Source organism: Brachyhypopomus gauderio, chromosome 5, assembly GCF_052324685.1.
Source record: "Brachyhypopomus gauderio isolate BG-103 chromosome 5, BGAUD_0.2, whole genome shotgun sequence".
NCBI classification, from domain to species: domain Eukaryota; kingdom Metazoa; phylum Chordata; class Actinopteri; order Gymnotiformes; family Hypopomidae; genus Brachyhypopomus; species Brachyhypopomus gauderio.
The window spans coordinates 22979209-22999800 of record NC_135215.1 but is presented as its reverse complement, the minus strand read 5'-3'; the positions used below and the strand labels follow the sequence as shown (position 1 = coordinate 22999800).

Sequence of the window (20592 nt, the reverse complement as noted above, 5' to 3'; positions counted from 1 at the left end):
GGTGAGTGAGGGTGAGACATGTTTTTCCACCCGTACTGTTTGTGGTCTGTCTGTGAGGAAGTTGGAGATCCAGTGGCACAGAGATGGGTGAAGTCCTAGATCCTCCAACTTCGCTGTGAGTTTGGAGGGGATAATTGTGTTAAATGCTGAGCTGTAGTCAACAAACAGCATTCTAACATAATTCCCCCTCCCAGTGTCCAGGTGTGAAAGTGATGTGTGCAGCAGGTGAGAGATGGCATCCTCTGCAGAGCGGTTATGACAGTATGCGAACTGCAGAGGATCCATGGAGTCTGGCAGTGAAGAAGATGCCAGTCTCCAGGGTTGCCAACTCTCACACATTGAGCGTGAGACACACGCATTTGACCGTTTTCACACGCTCTCACGCCACACTTCCGATATCTCACGCCGAAAAAAAAATCCAGTCTATTTACCTCTGATCCACATATATGATTCAATAAGTTACTAGTTCGCTCTGGCGCCAACCACCAGCGATATGGATCGCGATATAACACTTAAGTTGTGTCCATTTTACGTTCGCTACGTTAAGTTACGTTAGCTCCGTTAAAGTAGGTGCCAGCTCTTTATCGCGATTGTGTCCAACCCTGACTCCCAGCACGTTACACAGATGTTGGTATATGATTAATTTTAGTAATTACATTCAAAAGGTGAAACTTGTATATTATACTCATTCATTGCACGTAGACTGATATATTTCAGAAAATTTTAATATTGTGAAAAGGTTCAATATTGAAGACAATATTAAATAGCTAATGAACTAAAACTGGTCTCCCAGTCTAGTTCTGTATGCTACAAAGTCATGGGCAAGAAAAACAAGTATTAAGTGCATCGTAAACAACAACCTACAACTCTTACATATGTATTTTTACCTTGCACCAATTTGTGGTAGTCAGTTGTTGTCTTATTATTTCAATAGCTTTTAAATGCTCCATCAGAAGACCACCTAAGAAGATGTATTACACAAAGTGCATCCTAAACAACAACCTACATCTCGGACATGGGTATTTACAGGTGCTGTTTATAAAATTGGAATATTATGAAAAGCTATAATTCGATAAAAACTCACCACCACTATTAGGTAAGAGGTATAAATACCCTTATCTGAGTTGTAGGTTGCCATCATAGTCTTTATATAATACAACTTGTTTGGTGCTGTTCTGAGGGACCGTTTAAAAGCTATTGAAATTACAAGATAAAAACTCACCACCACAAATAGATAAGAGGTAGAAATATTCATATCTGAATTGTAGGTTGTTGCTTAGGATTGCGCTTAATATATAAGAACTTGTTTTATGATCTTATGATGCACCGTTTAAAAGCTATTGACATAATTGGACAAAAACTGACCACCACAAATTGGTGCAAGGTAGAAATACCCATATAAATCTAAATGTGCCATATTTTGTCAATTGTGATTTTTTCACCGCAATCGAAATTTGTCCTCCGCTTTTTACCCATCAGTGCAGAACACACACACACACACACACACACACACACACACACACACACACACAAACTAGTGATTACTAGGGGGCTGTGGTGCACACGTGCCCAAAGCGGTGGGCAGCCCTAGCCCGGCGCCCGGGGAGCAGTTGGGGTTATGCCTTGCTCAAGGGCACCTCAGTCATGGCCTCAGGCCTGGGAATCGAACCCACAATCCTCCGGTTACAAGACCAAATGCCTACAATCAGACAATGACTGCCTATTGTATTACAAGTTGTATTACACAACGTGCATCTTAAATAACAATCTACAACTAATCTAAGTTATAGGTTGTTGTTTAAGATGCCCTTAATATATAACTTGTGGTCTTATGATGCATCGTTTAAAAGCTATTGAAATTATAAGATCAAAACTCATCACCACAAATAGACAAGAGGTAGTAACACACATATAAGCATTGTAGGTTGTTGATTAGGATGCCCTTAATGTGTTCATGTGTTCTGTTTTTGAGAGATGCTGATATTTTTTCCATTTCTATGTGTTCTATGAGTGAGTTTTCCCATTGACTGATGGTGATTTTTTCCCTTGATTTTCAGTTAATGAGAATTGTTTTTTTTGCGATGGTTAGCGCCACTAAAAGTGCTCTGCATTTCTCTTGGTTAAGGTTTGTGGTTGAAGTGTCGCCAAGAAGACAGAGTGATGGTGATTGCAAGATGTGCTGTTTGAGTATTGGAGTTAGACGAGTTATGATAAGCTGCCAGAAGTGTTTGATCGGTGGGCAGTCCCATAAAGCGTGTATGTAACTGTCAGGGGTGTTTAGTGAGCAATGTGTGCAGATTTCTGAATCTGCTAGTTCCATTTTATGTAATCTCTGCTTAGTGTAGTGTACCCTATGAATTACTTTATATTGTATAAAGTGGAGGTTAGTATTGTTAGTCATGGTGAATATGTTTTTCATAATGTTTATCCAGAAATTGTCATTGGCGGTAATTGAGAGATCTTCTTCCCATTTTTTACTAGGGATGGTGACTGTTTGATCTATTTTAGATAGGAATCTATATACTTTACTCAGAGTTTTGTCTGAAGAAGAGATGTTAAGGAATTCTGATATTACTGGACTCGGTTCGAGTATTGCTTTATCTTTGATTTTTGAGTTTAACATGGATCTTAGTTGGAGGTATTCCAAAAATTGGCTTCTTTCTATGCTATAATTTAGGGATAGATGTGAGATAGTTGCCAGGTTATTATTGTGTATGATATGGTGTAAATGTGTGATACCTTTTTCTTTCCATTTTTGTAGTTTTGGTGTTTTTTTGTGGCGGGGAAATCGGGGTTGTTCCATATAGGTGAGTTTTTTGTGGGCGCAGTTATAGTATGTGTTATTGTGAAGTTTCCACCAAGCTGTCAGAGTTGATGATATCATTGGGTTTTTGAAACATGGGTGACGTTTGAGTGCTATACTAATAAATGGTAAGTCTGAAATTTGTATGTCATTAATAAGTGTTTGTTCTATGTCTCTCCATATTTCATCTGTTTGATGTGGTTTGATCCATTTAATTATGTACTGTAATTGATTTGCCAAATAATATTGCTGAAAATTTGGAGCTTCTAGGCCTCCCTGGGTTTTTTGTTTTTGTAATGTAGCTAATTTAATTCTAGGTGATTTGTTTTTCCAATAGAATTTGGAGATGATTGCATCTAAGGCTGTGAACTAGGTAGGTGGGGGTTGGATCGGGATCATTGAGAAAAGATTTTAGGTAATAAAATAAAATTTAGGTAGTATTTTCATTTTGATTGTGGATATTCTGCCAAAGTCATTGAGTTTTCTGGTAATCTGAGATATTGATGCCGTCATCCAGCCATGTCATGCATTCACTTTTGTTGTGAAAATGACTTGGGTGGAAAGCAATGGCTCAGTGAACCCTCATGACTGTGGTCTCCTCCAGGACCCTCCCTTTAGCTATGCTGCTATAGATTAGCCTGCCAGAGCTACATGCTAATCACTGGCACATGTTATATATATGGTTGTTTAAACTGATGTTCACACACTTAACCTGTATTTTGTATTTGGACCTGTATTTGGTCTGGCTTGCTTGTGGATGCCATGGATGTATGTGCAAACGCTGTGGATGGATGTGATGAAATACCACAATGTTGATGAAAATTAAATGACAAAAAAATTTATTATCTGCCACAAATTATTACACAAATTACACCAATAATTAAATTTTTTAATTTGTACAGGAAATCAAACTGCAAATGTATCTATTGCATTTTAGTTTTCATTCTGGCAGGAAATTTGCACACTTATGAAAAAGATGGCAAATGTGTGTTTGCATTTTCATTTTATTGATTTAATTACAATATCCACTTGGCCAGATTTGCCTCTCATACATATAACTGTACTTAAAGAAATAAAAAAATATTGTACTAAGTGTAGTACAATATAATAAATATGAGCTGTCACCAGTACAATATGAGTAATATGAACTATCACTCCTTGAACTTCTCACCTCAGAAGTGTCACAGACTTTAACTTTATAGAGAGTGCCTTGAGTGGAAGTCATCTTGGGGTGAGAAGTCGTGATTCTCCATGACTGAGAGTGAAAAACTGATCTGGGTTCAGTCCATGGGCCATCATGGCATCTCGCATCCTTACAGGGGGCTCCAAGTAATACTAAGAGAAAACCCACATAAGGACATCAGTTACAATCAGTGTACAGTGACATGTTAGGCACATTACCCAAGGAAGCAATCCTGGACAAAAGCCATGCTTCCATCCTCCAGTGACTAGTTTCTGTAAAAAGGAATCTATTATGAATTATACTCACACACGTGACATAATTGTCACACTTGTCAACTACTTTGTTGGCATACATTTGTTTTCAAGTCACGTCTCCCGTAAATGTATTTTATTGGCCTGATGTCTCTGATGTGAATCCCTAAACCTAAACTGCTGCATTTTCTTATTGCAGTGTGAATTTTAATTTCCAACTTCAACTATACTATAACATTACTAATGAGAACAGAAGATCCAATATGGAGAGAATTCAGTGCCAATTCGAAACTTAATCGCTACTAGGCAAATATGGAAATGCAATCCACAAAATGCATTGCTTTTCCATACAAACGTGCAGAATACGTGCCAAAATGAAATGCAAAAGCACTATTACATTTAAATGCACTTTATCTCTTTATTGAAAAACAATACACACGAATTTGCATTCAAAACCAAAACGCTGAATTTGTGCCAGAATTGCATATAATACAGCTCAAAATGTAATCACGGCACAGAGGTATTGCTTTTCACCGTACGGCATTTCTGACATAAATGTCTCCTTTAAATGTAATGATCACGAGATTGATTTAAACACTGATGTGATGAAAACATGCCACAATGAAAAGTAAAAGCTCCAGTGTGTGTGTTCATGAGAAACCTCATTTTGGCAAGAGGGGCAAGCTCAGAGGCCTGCTGTATGCCTGTAAGGTCCTGGGCCAGGCAAAACTCAAAACTCAACTTGCCCCTCCGAACAATTTCACCTGTGTGCTTTACTCAATATGCCATGTTTACTGTTAGATTTGAGACAAAAAATGATGTCGGGCCAGGCCAAAATGAGGTTTCTCTTACAGATAGTAACCGTTTACGTATGATGCACATGTTGCTTGTCTGGCCCAACGCCTTATAGGCATACAGCAGGCCTCTGAACTTGACCCTCTGAATCATTTCAGTGCACTTTCTGTGCACTTAACTACTCAATATGCTGTGTTTCCAGATAGATTTGAGGTATAAAATGATGTTGGATCAGGCTAAAATCAGGTTCCTCTCTTAGGGAGTGACCTGTTCTTCATGATGCATTGTTATTTCTCTGGCCCACCATCAATAAGGCCTTCAATAAGCCTCTGAACCTGCCCCTTTAAATCCGTTCACCTATATGCCCACTGCTCGATATGCCATGTTGTGTCCTGGAATTTCTTCTTCCAATTAATTTGTGTTCTAGAACAGCATTTCTGTGTTTTTAGTTTTCAAATCTAAGAATATGTTTCCTTACATTAGAAATGCTGACGAAATCAATCATCATTTACAAATCACATACAATTGGAACGACTTGAAATAGAAACCATTTTATATAAGGAATGCTTTCATTATATATATATATATATATATATATATATATATATATATATATATATATATATATATATATATTTTTTTCTTCTACATTCACAAAATCAGTATGGGAAACAATAACCTCTTAAATGTATGGTCCTATGCTCATTTGTTTAATATATGTCTTTTAAACAAAGTGCGCAGCAAACACGCATCGTGAATACAACCTTTTTCAATAAGGAACCAACTTCACCCGCCGAATAAGGAGCTGCAAATAAGTAACCAAACGAATCTCAAACTGCGGAGATTGTGGAGTGTAGTGGAGTGTTGTGTCCGATAAGCCCATCTCAGCAACGCGATCGCTCTTTCTCACGCTGTATGCATGAGTACATTGTTCGTTTTTTTCTATACTGTAAAGCTGCTTTACGACGGACATTTCAGTCTCTAACCCAGGTTGTTAAGCGGGGACTCATTGTACATTTAACTGAACGGATCAGTTTCTGAACGGTGCCTGACAGTTCGGAGTTCATGCCTGTAAGGTATTTCGGCCGGTGTTGTGTTGAATTAGTTTATCCGCGCATAAAGACGCTACAGATGATATTGTCGATTTATGTTTCTATGCATAAATAAGAGCTAAAATTGAGCACCAGCCTCAATTTGTCCAATTAGACTGTTTATTTCCTCTTTTATTCTGTCGTGAAAAGACATTTCTGCTGCTTTCAAGTCCAACTACGAGTGATTGCTTCTGACTGGAGTCTAAGCCCCGCCCCAAATTCAGGCGAGCGTTCCTATTGGACAGTTATTAGATTTCATTCTGGCACGAATACAGCTTCGCAGTGACACACAGTGGAATACAATGATGTTCAGTTGATTGCATTTCAAGGTGGCTTCTGGCACGAATTCAGCGTTTCTTTCTTTAAATACAAATCCACACACACTGGAGCTTTTACTTTTCATTGTGGCATGTTTTCATCACATCACAACATTTAAAGGAGACATTTATGTCTGAAATACCGCACGGTGAAAAGCAATACCTCTGTGCCGTGATTACATTTTGAGCTGTATTATATGCAATTCTGGCACAAATTCAGCATTTTGGTTTTGAATGCAAATTCGTGTGTGTTGTTTTTCAATAAAGAGATAAAGTGCATTGAAATGTAATGTAATAGTGCTTTTGCATTTCATTTTGGCACGTATTCTGCATGTTTGTATGGAAAAGCAATGCATTTTGTGGATTGCAATTCCATATTTGCCTAGTAGCGATTACATTTCGAATTGGCACTGTTTCCTCACCATAATCCAACACCACTACTATAATGAATTCACCGTGAGACTGGGGGGGGGGTGCGCGCTAGTGTATGGAAGTACGGCAACAGGTGATGCCACGGGGGTACGGCGACAGGTAATGCCAAATATAGTAAAATCCACAGGGTAGACTCAGCCCTGGCGCGAATGTTATTCTCACACGTCTCACAGTTAGAACTAGAGACACACTAGAAAAAAATATCTTGTTTATTTTATGTAACCGTTAACTAATTCCAGGACGAAACATGAGAGAACGTGAAGACATTAAGACTGGGCATTTTGAAAATAAACCACCATTAAATAATGTGATTCAAAGCGAATTATTTCGAATCATTTTGAGTATATGTATAAATATTTAACTTAATTAAGTTTAACATGCTGAAAAATATTGAAATGGACCTTGAAAATGACGTACAAGTCCTTGAATTCCACCTGCAAACATGATTTTGTTCATTGCGCTGAGGCGAGGCGTGTGCGAAGTTATAAAATTCGAGAGGTGCATGACCTCGCGAATCGACAGCGCGCCCAAACTTAATGTCTTCATGTTCTCTCATGTTTCGTCCTGGAATTACAAGAGGCTTAACGAAATACAAGATAACTGTTCAGTCAGACAGATATTTGTTGTGAAAAACAAATTCCAGCACTTTTCAAACCTGAAACACAAAGCAACATTAAAATTCATCAGGTACATGTTCATTCCCCTGTTTTTGAGAGGTATTTCTTTATACTACCACATATCGTTTTGAACAACACTGCAAAGAATGTGATGCGGAAAGTATAAACGCCTCCTCCGTTCACGGAGGTTTGCATGAGGTGGGCGGAGTCGCGCGCTACGCTCACTATAATAAACAACCATTAAATAATGTGATAAAAAGCTAATTATTTCTAATCATTTCGGTCCTATTAGCCTCGAATATGTTCGCGAGCTAACACATCTCCACCTGTGTGTGTGGAGGCACTGTTATTGACGCATACGCACTCCGTGTACTGCACTCATTTCCTAACTGGTAGATGCCGCTCTCTGATCACAGATTCTTCTTCCCTCAAGGGGGGGGGGGGGGGGGGGGGGGTGGTGCGAGAGAGCAGCACTGCATGCCTTTCTGAAATCTAACAACATAGTTGCGGTTTATTCTCATGTAAACAAATTTGCGTGGAAACCCAATGGACAATTATTGACATCAGCAAAAATTATTTTATCGTATGATAAAAAAAATTTATCGTATGATAAGTCGATAATGTAATTATTGCGACAGGCCTAGTGTTGACTTTTAGTGAAGGCTCCCTTTATATACAATTACAACCTCATATAAACAGAGAGGGCAGAGAGATACCTCATAAGCTAGCGCAAATGTCCCCCAGTGAATAGCGAGTGAGTTTTTGGCCTGAACATCAACGTGGATTTGAACTGCTTCCTCTGGATCCACATGCTGTGATTTCATGATTCCTCTGAAAAGACACACAAAATCACGGTCAGTCAATTGTTTCTATCAGGAATATACAATACAATGTGAGCATTTGTGTTTTCATCCATATTGTCCATGCATAATAGATCCTTAATATATTCCTATGCCTCACCTGGGCAAATATGCTCCAATAGGGATGGCAGCCAGGTCAAATGGCCCGAAGCACTTCCCGATCTCCTCAAACACAGGGCAATACCCAGTGTCCCCTGCAAAGAAGAAACGGGTGTTGGGGCCTAGCACGCTCCAGCTGGCCCATAGCACTTTGTTGTCATCCACTGGGGTGCGCTTGCTCCAGTGCTGTGCAGGCGTGCACACAAATGTTACGTCTTTGTGGCCAGGGACAGCGCTCTCCTCCCACCAGTCGAGCTCCACTACATTCTCACAGCCATAATGGCTCATCCAGTCCAGCATGCCGAGAGGCACGAACCAGCGCAGCTTTGACCTGAAGCGAGCATTCAGCTCTCCCACTGTGTTTGCATCCAAGTGGTCAAAGTGCGTGTGGCTGATGAGGACTGCATCCATGTGGGGGAGCTGTGCCACAGAGCACACTGGGCCACGGTAACGCTTGGGGCCCATGAAGGACAGTGGGGAGGCCCTCTGGCTGAACATGGGGTCAGTGAGCACCACCAGCCCATCCATCTCCAGCAACACAGATGCATGGCCCAGCCACGTCACCTTCAGGGACGAGCCCAACTGTCCACACTGCTCTGGATTCCGCACAAAATATGGCTCCAGCACTGGCAACTCCTTATCCAACTCCTTTGAAAGGGGAGTTACATCAGCAAAACAGAATGAATGTAACTTGGGTCATACATCTCTGCAACCTACACTAGGATCTACCTACAATTGGCACTATATTTATTTCATAGCTGGGAATTTTTTGGTACTGCTTAAGTATATAAAAACATTTTACATACTTTTACTATTCCATTCCTTGATATGAAAATACTGACAAGCATACAAAATGCACACACAAATTACAAAAATACACTGCCCAGATACCTGCAGACTCACATCTGCCTAGCGCAACTGTCTGGTGCTGGAATGTTTACCTCTTTAGAGCCGGGCACATTGCTGTGGTTCTTCTCCATAAGGAACAGGCGTAGGATGGTAGAATATGAGGGAAACTGCCACGTTGGCCAAGGGTTGACAAAACGCCCACGGGAGTCCCGCCTTGAGTGTGTCACTTCCTTATAATGATGGTCCCAGCTGAGAATTTTATGTGAAGGGCTGCTATTCTTCATGTCATGCCTGGAGTGGTTGTCTCCAGAGCTACTTGAGGTCTGCCCACTCTCACCTTCCTCCAAGAGATTCTTCTCCACAATTCCTCCTTCAGCCATAGCTTTACAACTGTGGTTTACATGCAGTTTACATATTTGACATCAAAAATTACATAATTAAAATAAATATCCAGATACACTACAGGCATTTCATACTGAGACTATGTAATCCAGATTCCTTTCAACAGCTGACCACAGGGGGATCTATATTGCATTCTCACAGTTTTCAGGCCTATTTTAGAATAGAGCCATTTTCCATATAACTGTTATACAAACTCGCACTTAAAAAATGTGCTCTCGACTATTGGCAGAGAAATAACGCCATACATTCTTAGATTTGAAAACTAAAAACAGAAATACTGTTCTAGAACACAAATTCATTGGAAGAAGAAATACCAGCACACAACATGGCATATTGAGCAGTGGGCGTATAGGTGAATACATTTAAAGGGGTGGTTTCAGAGGCTTATTGAAGGCCTTATTGATGGTGGGCCAGAGAAATAACAAATGCATCATGAAGAACAGGTCACTGCCTAAGAGAGGAACCTGATTTTAGCCTGATCCAACATCATTTAATACCTCAAATCTACCTGGAAACACGGCATATTGAGTAGTTAAGCGCACAGAAAGCACACTGAAATGATTCAGAGGGGCAAGTTCAGAGGCCTGCTGTATGCCTATAAGGCGTCGGGCCAGACAAGCAACACATGCATCATACGTAAACGGTTACTATCAGTAGGAGAAACCTCATTTTGGCCTGGCCCAGCATAATTGTATGCCTCAAATCAAACTGGAAACACAGCATATTGAGTAAAGTGCACAGGTGAAATGGTTCAGAGGGGCAAGTTCAGAGGCCTGCTGTATTCCTCTACAGCAGGGGTGCTCACAGTTTTCAGCTTGCGAGCTACTTATAAGATGACCAAGTCAGAAAGATCTACCGGGGTGGCGGCGAACGTAATTTGTTGAGCGGGGGGGGGGGGGGTGGCGAACGTAATTTGTAGAGGGGGGGGGGGGGGGGGGGGGGGGGGTGGCGAACGTAATTTGTTGAGTGGATTGCAGATTGGCTACCGTGAATGTCAATCAAAATACAACCGTCAGAGCAGATGTGCGATTCATCTACTACTATTTTATGTGACGCGATCTACGCACATTCCTTCGCGATCGACCGACACTTCCTTCGCGATCGACCGGTCGATCGCGATCGACGTAATGAGCACCCCTGCTCTACAGGGTCATTCCATGTCAAATCAACCAAAATTTAGATTGACCATCTCAGAATCAAACTTTCCCCATTTGTAGGCAGATATGTTTCATGGAAAAATCCAAAGTATTTCTGTTCCATGTTCAATATTTCAAGAGTTACAGCTGTTTTTGTAAAAACCCCACCCCTCCACCCCCAGACTCATCTTTTGCGAAAGTGGATAAATAGCAATATTTGAATGTGGATATCTCTAAAACTATTACAGCTAGAAGGCTGACTTTTTTTGTATGTTTAGAAACGTGTATACCTGTAATTTATGTACTTTCTGGTGCTGTAAGTTGTGTTGTGTCAATAGAAAACATTTCCAGAGTTGGAAAAAAAAAATCAACTAACAGTCATTTTCACCTGTCATTATCTCATGGATGGAATAGAAGAAGGCTGATCTATGTTTTATGTTTCAAAGTACTTCCAGTGGCAATGTTGAAGTAATAATTAAGTTGCCTGTATGTGGTCCAGTTTTTGCACAATTTGCTGTCAAATATCAGATTTTACACGTACGGTACCCTTGTTTGGACACTGATTCCCAAAATACCTATATTTATTTTTTCTATATTTTTGTTCCGTTATATACTTTCATATGTGCTGATTATATGGTAGAAAAATTGGAATGGCCTTTTTTGATATAGAGGTTTTATTCACCACTGAAAATCCCCAATATCATGGAAAAATAACATTCAAAAAAGAGAAGCAAAACAAAATTTATGTTGTGCTAAAATGCAGTATTTACACAAATGTACACAACTTCTTGGTTGATTTGACATGGAATGACCCAATAAATATAAAACCTGACGCTGAGTTAGCAGATTCAAAAAAGAGAAGCTGAAAAACTATGATTGCTCCACCAGATGGTGCCAGTTGACTATCAAGTACTTGAACATCTGCTAACTCAGCATCAGGTTCGCTCTGGCGCCAACCACTGGCGATCAATCGATTGCGATATAATACTTAATTTGCCACCACCACCACCACCACCCCCCCACCCCATCAACAATTTACGTTCGCCACCTCCTCCAGGTTCAAATCTCACTCCAAGCGATCTTGAAAAGTTGGCAACCCTGTAAGTGGCATTTCTGATTGGAATTAGTTGTGCTGTGCTTGGGATTGTCTTCTGGTTTTAAGGTAGGCCTTGGATTACATTACTTTCAGCTTGATTCTGCTAGTCTGTAGTCTACTTGGTATCTATTGTTGTCATTAGTGAAATCAGCTGTCTTAGTTTCGGGTCAGGAAGTGTGAATAACTGAGGCGGGACCACATATTGACTGCTGCTTAAATAAGTCCTGCTCTTCAATCAACTAAAGCCCATCTTCATTTTTTGGTCAAGTATCACACTCTTTACACACATCATATACCACCTTCATTCATTCATTCATCATGTGTTTTTCCATCCCTGTTCTTGCTCCCTATTAGGGATGCAAATGATTAATCGACTTTCGATTAATTGTCGATTAAGACGTTACTCGATCAAAATGTATTAATCACGATTAATCATTAGAGAGCGCTCCTGTATTAACTTGAACAGAGCGTAAGAACGAGAGGTGAACACGCGTCGCGAAAGACCAGAGTGGAAAACAAAATGAAGCGGGCGAAAAGACGTGCGGTGTGGGACCATTTTGAAGCGTGTTCGGGAAACGAGGCAGAAACTGCGTAATCCAGAAAATCCCAAGGAGGGAAACTTTATTTTCCACGCAACTCAAACAATAGCACTGTTCTCTTCCCCTCCCCTGGCGCGCGCAGGCGCCGCTCTCCCAGTGTCACTTAAAGGGCCAAGTGCCTGTCTGTTAGGGAATTCGCTGCGAGGAGTAGTAGTCGCTACAATTTCAACATTGTTAATTTAGGCAAAGAAGTCAAATGTTCTGTGTGTAATGCGGTATTGAAGTACAACAGTTCCACTAGCTCACTCAATTATCATTTGAACATCATGCATGCAGCTGTCCTGCATATCACCAGTGCACCTGGTCAACCTAAAATCACAGCTACACTGGGAAGGCGAGCGTTTTCGAAGCTCGCTACAAAAAAATACGAGTGAGCTAAAAACAAAGCTATCTACTGCTACTACTGTAGCCCTTACAACAGATTGTTGGACGGCTCTAACAACAGAAAGTTACATTACTGTGACGTGCCACTACACTGACGAGAACTGGCAGCTAAAATCTGCAGTGCTGATTACGACGAACATGTCGGATAGACACACCGCTGACAGTTTAACTGACAAGCTCAATGATGTTGTGGAAACTTGGGCACTCTCCGGTCGCGTTACAGCATGTGTTCACTACAAAGCTAGAAACATTGTCCAAACATGGGCTCAATAATATTCTGTTTAGGCTCTCTATTTAATTTCTTCTTTTTTTAAAACATTTTTTTTTATGTCTAATGTTTCAAATTGAACTGAGCCAGTCCTTAATTTATTCCTTTTTTAAAATGAAAGAATGTATTTTGTTATACCATAAACATTTCCTCATGCATAATTACTTGAGCAATATATAATATAATACAATATAATTATCATAATATAATATATACTTTTTGAACAAAGTGTTTTAACTACACTGCTCAAAAAATAAAGGGAACACTTAAACAACACAATGTAACTCCAAGTCATCCACACTTCGTGTTCAGATAGGAAGCAACACTGATTGTGAATCAATTTCAACTGCTCTTGTGCAAATGGAACAGACAACAGGTAGAAATGAGAGATTTTCAACTGATTTCAAAGATTTTTATTAATTGAGATCTAGGATATGTTATTTTAGTGTTCCCTTAATTTTTTTGAGCAGTATATTTAGCTGATATTTTTAAAAGCCCTATTGAAACACTGAAATTCAGGTGAAAAACCCCGCTTATCGATTAATCGAAAGTCGATCGATAAGATCAGTCAACTAACGATTAATGAATTAATCGATAATTTGCATCCCTACTCCCTATAGTCGCCGTCAATGCAAACATCACTGCAAAAAACGCACTACCAGTAACCTCATCTACCCTCCACTCTCAACAAACACCCCGATCATAGCGACCGGGGGACTCTGGAACTGCCAGTCTGCAGTCCAGAAAGCAGACTTCATCACAGCCATTGCAGCTCATCAGTCCCTTGACTTCTTGGCCCTAACAGAGACATGGATCACCCCAGAGAACTCTGCTACTCCTGCTGCCCTGTCATCTGCATTTTCCTTCTCACACTCTCCAAGACAGACTGGAAGGGGAGGTGGCACTGGATTGCTTCTGTCCAGTTGCTGGCGCTTTACTCCTTGCACTTTCCCACAAATTACCATCTCAACATTTGAGTATCATGCCGTCACTGTATGCTTCCCAACCACACTTCACATCATTGTTGTTTATCGTCCACCCTGCACCCTAGGTAACTTCTAGGGATGCACCGAAAATTCGGCCACCGACATTTTTCGGCCGAAATGGCTTAAATTTGCATTTTCGGTTTTCGGCCGAAATACTTTCATCACCGAAACAACACGGCCGAAACAATGTGCTGTGATGACGCAAGCAAAAATCGCCACCTGCACGCGCTTATTTGGATAAAGCTAGCAAAAAAGTTTTCCAGTGATGGCGCCAAGGCAAAAGGACATTACACCAAAAATTATGGAACTCGTTGCCTTAGACGATCAGCCGTTCTCTGTCGTAGGGATTTCGTAGGCTAATAGAGCACATTGAGCCCCGTTATGTTTTGCCGAGCAGACGACATTTCTCAGAAGTGTGTTTACCTGAGCTGTTTAATGTTGTTGCAACTCATGTCACGTTTTTATGAGAGAATTTATATTTATCTTTCAGGCCAGTCAGTTATAATTTAATTTAACTCGTATAAAATACATATATTTATCCTCTCAGATAAAAACGGTCTGCAAGCGAGTTTAATTTAATTAGTGGTCGGCCGTTGTCAGCGGTATCGCCGTTAACGGCCCACCACTAATTTTACTTTTATAATATGCATTACTGTAATGTCAGTGCTAAATAAATATTTTCAAATCAAATTTTGTAGTTGATTTATTCTTTGAATAGCAATGCCTTGATTTTAGTGAGGTTAGCCATAAATCCAATGTTACTAATAATTGGCATAATGTATTTCGGTATTTCGGTTTCATTACAGTAATGCATATTATAAAATAAAATTAGTGGTGGGCCGTTAACGGCGATAACGCTGACAAGGGCCGACCACTAATTAAATTTAACTCGCTTGCAGACCGTTTTTATCTGAGAGGATAAATATATGTATTTTATACGAGTTAAATTTAATTATAACTGACTGGCCTGAAAGATAAATATAAATTCTCTCATAAAAACGTGACGCGAGTTGCAACAACATTAAACAGCTCAGGTAAACACGCTTCTGAGAAATGTCGTCTGCCCTGCAAAACATAACGGGGCTCAATGTGCTCTATTAGCCTACGAAATCCCGCATCCTCTACGACAGAAAACGGCTGATCGTCTAAGGCAACGAGTTCCATAATTTTTGGTGTAATGTCCTTTGCCTCGGCGCCATCACTGGAAAACTTTTTTGCTAGCCTTTATCCAAATAAGCGCGTGCAGGTGGCGATTTTTGTTTGCGTCATCACAACACATTGTTTCGGCCGTGTTGTTTCGGTGATGAAAGTATTTCGGCCGAAAACCGAAAATGCAAATTTAAGCCATTTCGGCCGAAAATTTTCGGTGGCCGAATTTTCGGTGCATCCCTACCCATGACTCTTTCTCTTGTCTCTCCACAGACACCGCCACTTTATTGTCCTCCCTCTCTTCATCTATTGACCTCTTATGTCCCCTCTCAAACAAAACAAATTTTTTATAAAGATAGTATTTTCCCTTCTTTCTTTTGTTATTCATATGTTTTCTCTGATTTATTTTGGATACTGCATACATTCTAACTGAATCACATTCAGGCGGAGGACCACCGGGCAAGCCTCTTAGCGCAGTTTGTGAAGTGGTGCAGCGTATCATGGGGGAAGAAACGGTGGTGATATGTGGAATGGATCCTGCATTAATGAAATTCTAAAGTATATCTCAAAGACAATGTTTTTAAAATTTATTTAGATTTGCACACAAACACTGTGATGCTAATAAAATAATTGCATCTGTCAGTATTAAAGCTCGTGCTCCCGACCCTGCTGGCTTGAGCGCAGATTCTCCATCTGCCCCTCCCTCTCTGACAGCGCTTCCAAACACCACCAGTCATGAATGGCCGGAGGAAAAGTGAGCGTCTGAAGGAAGTCTGGCAGAGGACTCACTCCCAAATGACATACAATAACTGACAAGGCAGAAGTCAAAGCTTAAAATTAAAGTATGAAAATCGCAGCATGAATATTACACTCTTGCACGAAAAAAAGAAAAAAAAATTTAACCCATGCTTATCTTAATGCCTAATTATTGTGCATATTTGTGTGCATATTTATATATCTATAAAATTGAAATGTGTACCTAAAATGAAGGTTCTCACGCGTCTCTGTCTTCTCAGTGCCATCTCAGCCCCCTAGTGGCAACTCTTAACGACTTATGAGTCCTCTGGAGCAGTCTTAACTTTTCGGGAGAGCAAGAGGGATTCTTATACTTGAGAGTTTTTATAACTGGCACTTACACTTAACTCTGTGAGTAGGAGCAAATCTAAGAATTTTTCAGCACTTAAGTCCAAAATTCCACTCTAAGAAGTTTGATAAATACGGGCCCAGAGGGCTAAAGTGATGTTGGGCCAGGCTCAAACCAGGTTTCTCTTACACATAAGAACCTGTTATGTATGATGCATACGTTATTTGCCTGGCCTGATGCCTTAAAGGTATACAGGAAGCCTCTGAAATCGACCTCCTGAACAATTTCATCTGTGCACACCACTGCATGTGTCATGTTTCCACTTAGATTTGAGGGCTAAAATGTTGTTGGGCCAGGCCAAAATCAGGTTTCTCCTACATAGAGTAACCCGCTATGTATGATGCATTTGAGTTTTGCCTGGCCCAAGACTGTAGAGGAATACAGCAGGCCTCTGAAATTGCCCCTCTGAACCATTTCATCTGTGCTCAATATGCCTTGTTTCCAGTTAGATTTGAGGGCTAAAATGATGTTGGGCCAGGCCAAAGTCAGGTTTTTCTTACATATAGGAACTAGTTATGTATGATGCATTTGAGTTTTGCCTGGCCCAAGACCTTACAGGCATACAGCAGGCCTCTGAACTTGCCCCTCTGAACCATTTCACCTGTGCACTTAACTACTCAATATGCCGTGTTTCCAAATAGATTTGAGGTATTAAGTGATGTTGGATCAGGCTAAAATCAGGTTCCTCTCTTAGGGAGTGACCTGTTCTTCATGATGCATTGTTATTTCTCTGGCCCACCATCAATAAGGCCTTCAATAAGCCTCTGAAACCGCCCCTTTAAATGTATTCACCTATATGCCCACTGCTCAATATGCCATGTTGTGTGCTGGTATTTCTTTTTCCGATTAATTTGTGTTCTAGAACTGTGTTTTAGTTTTCAAATCTAAGAATATGTTTCCTTACGTTAGAAATGCTGACGAATTCAATCATGTACAAATCGCGTACACTTGGAATTACTTGAAATAGAAACCATTTTACAAAAGGAATGCTTTCATTTTATATATATATATATATATATATATATATATATATATATATATATATATATATATATTCTACATTCACAAAATCAGTATGGGAAACAATAACCTCTTAAATGTATGCTCCTACGCTCGTTTGTTTAATCTATCTCTTTTAAACAATATGTGCAGGAAACACGAATCGTGAAGACACCCTTTTTGAATAAGGAACCAACTTCAGCCGCCGAATAAGGAGCTGCGAATAAGTAACCAAACGAATCTCAAACTGCGAATAAGTAACCAACTTCAGCGTCGTCACACAAACTCACATAAATAGTTCTTCCTACCTGTGGTAGCCGTCTGGCCTGTCAGTTCCGCAAGCAGTTGTCACAAAAAGCAATCGCCTGCTGAGGGTTGTGCCAAGACAGCGCCACGACCGCTCCACCCTGCACTCTTTTGAGTTTAGTAACAGACGTTTTTGAATATAGGAAGGTTTATGACCATCTTTCGTGACAACACTGTAACTAGTCAGTTTACCCAGACCAAGCATTTAGATAGTGAGTGGCATTAGGACCGTGGGGGGATGAACACCATCCATGGGTTTTCCTTTTTCAAAATAAAAGCCCTAGACAAACTCCCCCTTCGCTGTACAACACTACAATAGATAATAAGATACTCAGATTAGGTAGGTTGTATTAAATGATACTACAAACAAAAATACTGTCACATGTAGTTTAACAATTTTATTTTTTGTGTTTGATTTTTATTATTTGACTATTGGTCTGCCATTGTTAAAAACAATAGAAGATGATCTCACACGTTGGAACGCTTTACCTATACGTATCAATTAAGTCGCTACCATTAAAATTATGGTTTTACCAAAAATCAACTATTTATTCTCACTAATCCCAAATAAACCCTCTGTTGCTTGGTTTAAGTCCTTAGAGTCAAACATCTCAAAATTTCTATGGAAAAACAAGCCATCAAGAATAAGTCTGAAAACTGTGCGAAAGCCAAAACTCAATGGTGGCTTAGAACTACCAAATTTTTATCATTATTTCTTAGCCAATAGATTACAGTACATTTTAAAATGGATCAAATACAACTTCATACACAGCCGATGGATGGACCTAGAACAAGCATTCTGTGGGAAAATAAAACTCTCAGACCTACCTTACATTAGCTTTAATATTAAGCATCATGACTGTTTTAAAAGCCTTAGTATAAATACTTCACTGACAGTCTGGTGAGAATTTCTAAAATTAACTCGGTCCCCACTCATCCCAATATATAAAATGGAGTACAACTTCTGTCAAAAAATGATTAATGACTTTGACCTTTGACCTCTAGCCCCCCCACCCACCCCACCGTGTGACGTCATCACATCAATGTCAAGGCGATCAAAGAGTATTAAGCTGTGCTTTGATATTTTGTTTTGATAAGTTTAATTAAAACTTTATTTTGATCTACTTTGATGTTGACTCTCCGGAGCTGTATAACCCTAGCCACCTGCGACACACACACACACACAGTGGCGTGCACAGACATTTTGGGGGGCAAGTGCTGGGGGGGGGAGGGAGGGGATTTGAAGGGCACTTTTTAGCGCAAATAAAAAAAAAAACTACAAGCACATGTTGAATGAAATTTGACTTTTATTTGTAACATTCTCTAAACGTGAGTTTTCAATGGACAAAAGTCACGCAGCCAACTGATATAATTCATATCCAATATTAACTATATACAGTCATGTCCTTCAGTTAACTTCTGTTTACCCTCCACTGTCTGGAGGCCTTGTTGCATATATTTTACAATTTAAATCAATATAGGCCTACAATTAAGACAGTAAAAAGACCAAAAAGTAGGAGAAGGAGTTATAGGCTACTGAGTGTTGTCATTACATGAATGCAGATGGGCATTTTTCACAGGTAATGGGGAACTTCCCGTTTCTTCTTTCACAAATGAATGTGTTAATTTATGTTGCCTAACAAAACCTATACAACAGTACGTTCAGCTTAGCACATAGATTTTCAAACTCTACCTTAATTATTTGTATGTGGTCATCCTCACGTTATCTATCATTGATTTTGGCTAGAGCGATAGGCATTTCTCAAAAATTTGGCTTCAAGTTTAATTCTTTTGAACACCTCATCCTCACTGTATCAAATGTTTCAAATTTAACAAGCAACAAAGTGTCACAGTCGTTTATGTTAATTACTATTTACCGCCCCCCTGGTTCATACTCTGAGTTCTTGCAGGAGTTTTCAGACTTCCTGTCTCATGTAGTGCTATCAGCCGATAAGGTGATTATAGTGGGTGATTTTAATATCCATTTTGAAAATCGGTGTGACTCTTTTAGCATTCATTTTCAAGCAATTCTTGATTCAATGGGTATCACTCAGAATGTGGTGGGTCCTACGCATAACTGTAGTCATACTTTAGACTTGGTCTTGTCATTTGGTATTGACATATCCAGTTTAGCAATTCTTCCTCAGAGTGAGGCTGTTTCTGACCACAGCCTCATAACATACGAGTTGTGTTTAACTGACTGTGTTCATCGGCCACCCCGCTATCAAATTAAACGAGCTATAACACCCAGCACCATAGCCGCGCTCACTGATATTTTACCGGGTCTGACAAACACTGATCCACTTGTAGGTCCGGAAGGACTAGAGCGTTTCACCGACCACGTCGAGACTTCCCTTCGTACAGCTTTAGACAAAGTTGCACCACTACGATATAAGAGAGCCACGGAGAGAAGAATAGCGCCATGGTACAATGAGCACACGCGTAGCCTCAAACGAGCTGCGCGGATCCTGGAACGTAAATGGCGAAATATGAAGTTAGAAGTGTATAGACTATCATGGAAAAGCAGCCTTATTGAATATAAGCATGCCCTCCATATGGCAAATTCCTTATACTTATCGGCCTTAATAGAAAAACATAAAAACAATTCAGGACTCCTTTTTAAAACTGTTTCCAGCCTTACGAGGAGTCATGAACAAAACAATTATCTTATTCCACTAGAGTGTAGCAGTAACAATTTTATGAAATTCTTTAATGATAAGATTGATAAAATTAGGGAAAACATTAGTAGTGCTATCTCAGAGCCTGTCAACATGCCAATGCACCTTGACAGCTGTCTGGTCAGCTCTGATGCCCTGTTAGAGTCCT

The 20592-nt window shown here is 40.0% G+C and overlaps 1 protein-coding gene across 1 annotated transcript; it reads right to left on the bottom strand.

Moving 5' to 3' along the window:
* Positions 1-3619: 3619 nt before the first annotated feature.
* napepld (N-acyl phosphatidylethanolamine phospholipase D) lies at positions 3620-18013 on the bottom strand. Its single transcript, XM_077006538.1, has 5 exons — positions 17769-18013; positions 9390-9687; positions 8450-9096; positions 8206-8320; positions 3620-4138 (listed from the first exon to the last, which is right to left on the bottom strand). Exons 1-5 carry the CDS (start codon positions 17969-17971, stop codon positions 4025-4027), a joined length of 1377 nt encoding a protein of 458 aa, XP_076862653.1. The 5' UTR covers positions 17972-18013; the 3' UTR covers positions 3620-4024.
* Positions 18014-20592: the final 2579 nt, after the last annotated feature.

Excerpts from the sequence above, each read along its gene's own strand:
- napepld (XM_077006538.1), bottom strand. The coding sequence starts at position 17,971 with ATGCTTGGTCTGGGTAAACTGACTAGTTACAGTGTTGTCACGAAAGAT. Across the intron at positions 9,097-9,389 it reads ATGTGCCCGGCTCTAAAGAG|GAGTTGGATAAGGAGTTGCC; the intron begins GTAAACATTCCA and ends CCCCTTTCAAAG. Across the intron at positions 4,139-8,205 it reads CATTTGCGCTAGCTTATGAG|TATTACTTGGAGCCCCCTGT; the intron begins GTATCTCTCTGC and ends GTTTTCTCTTAG.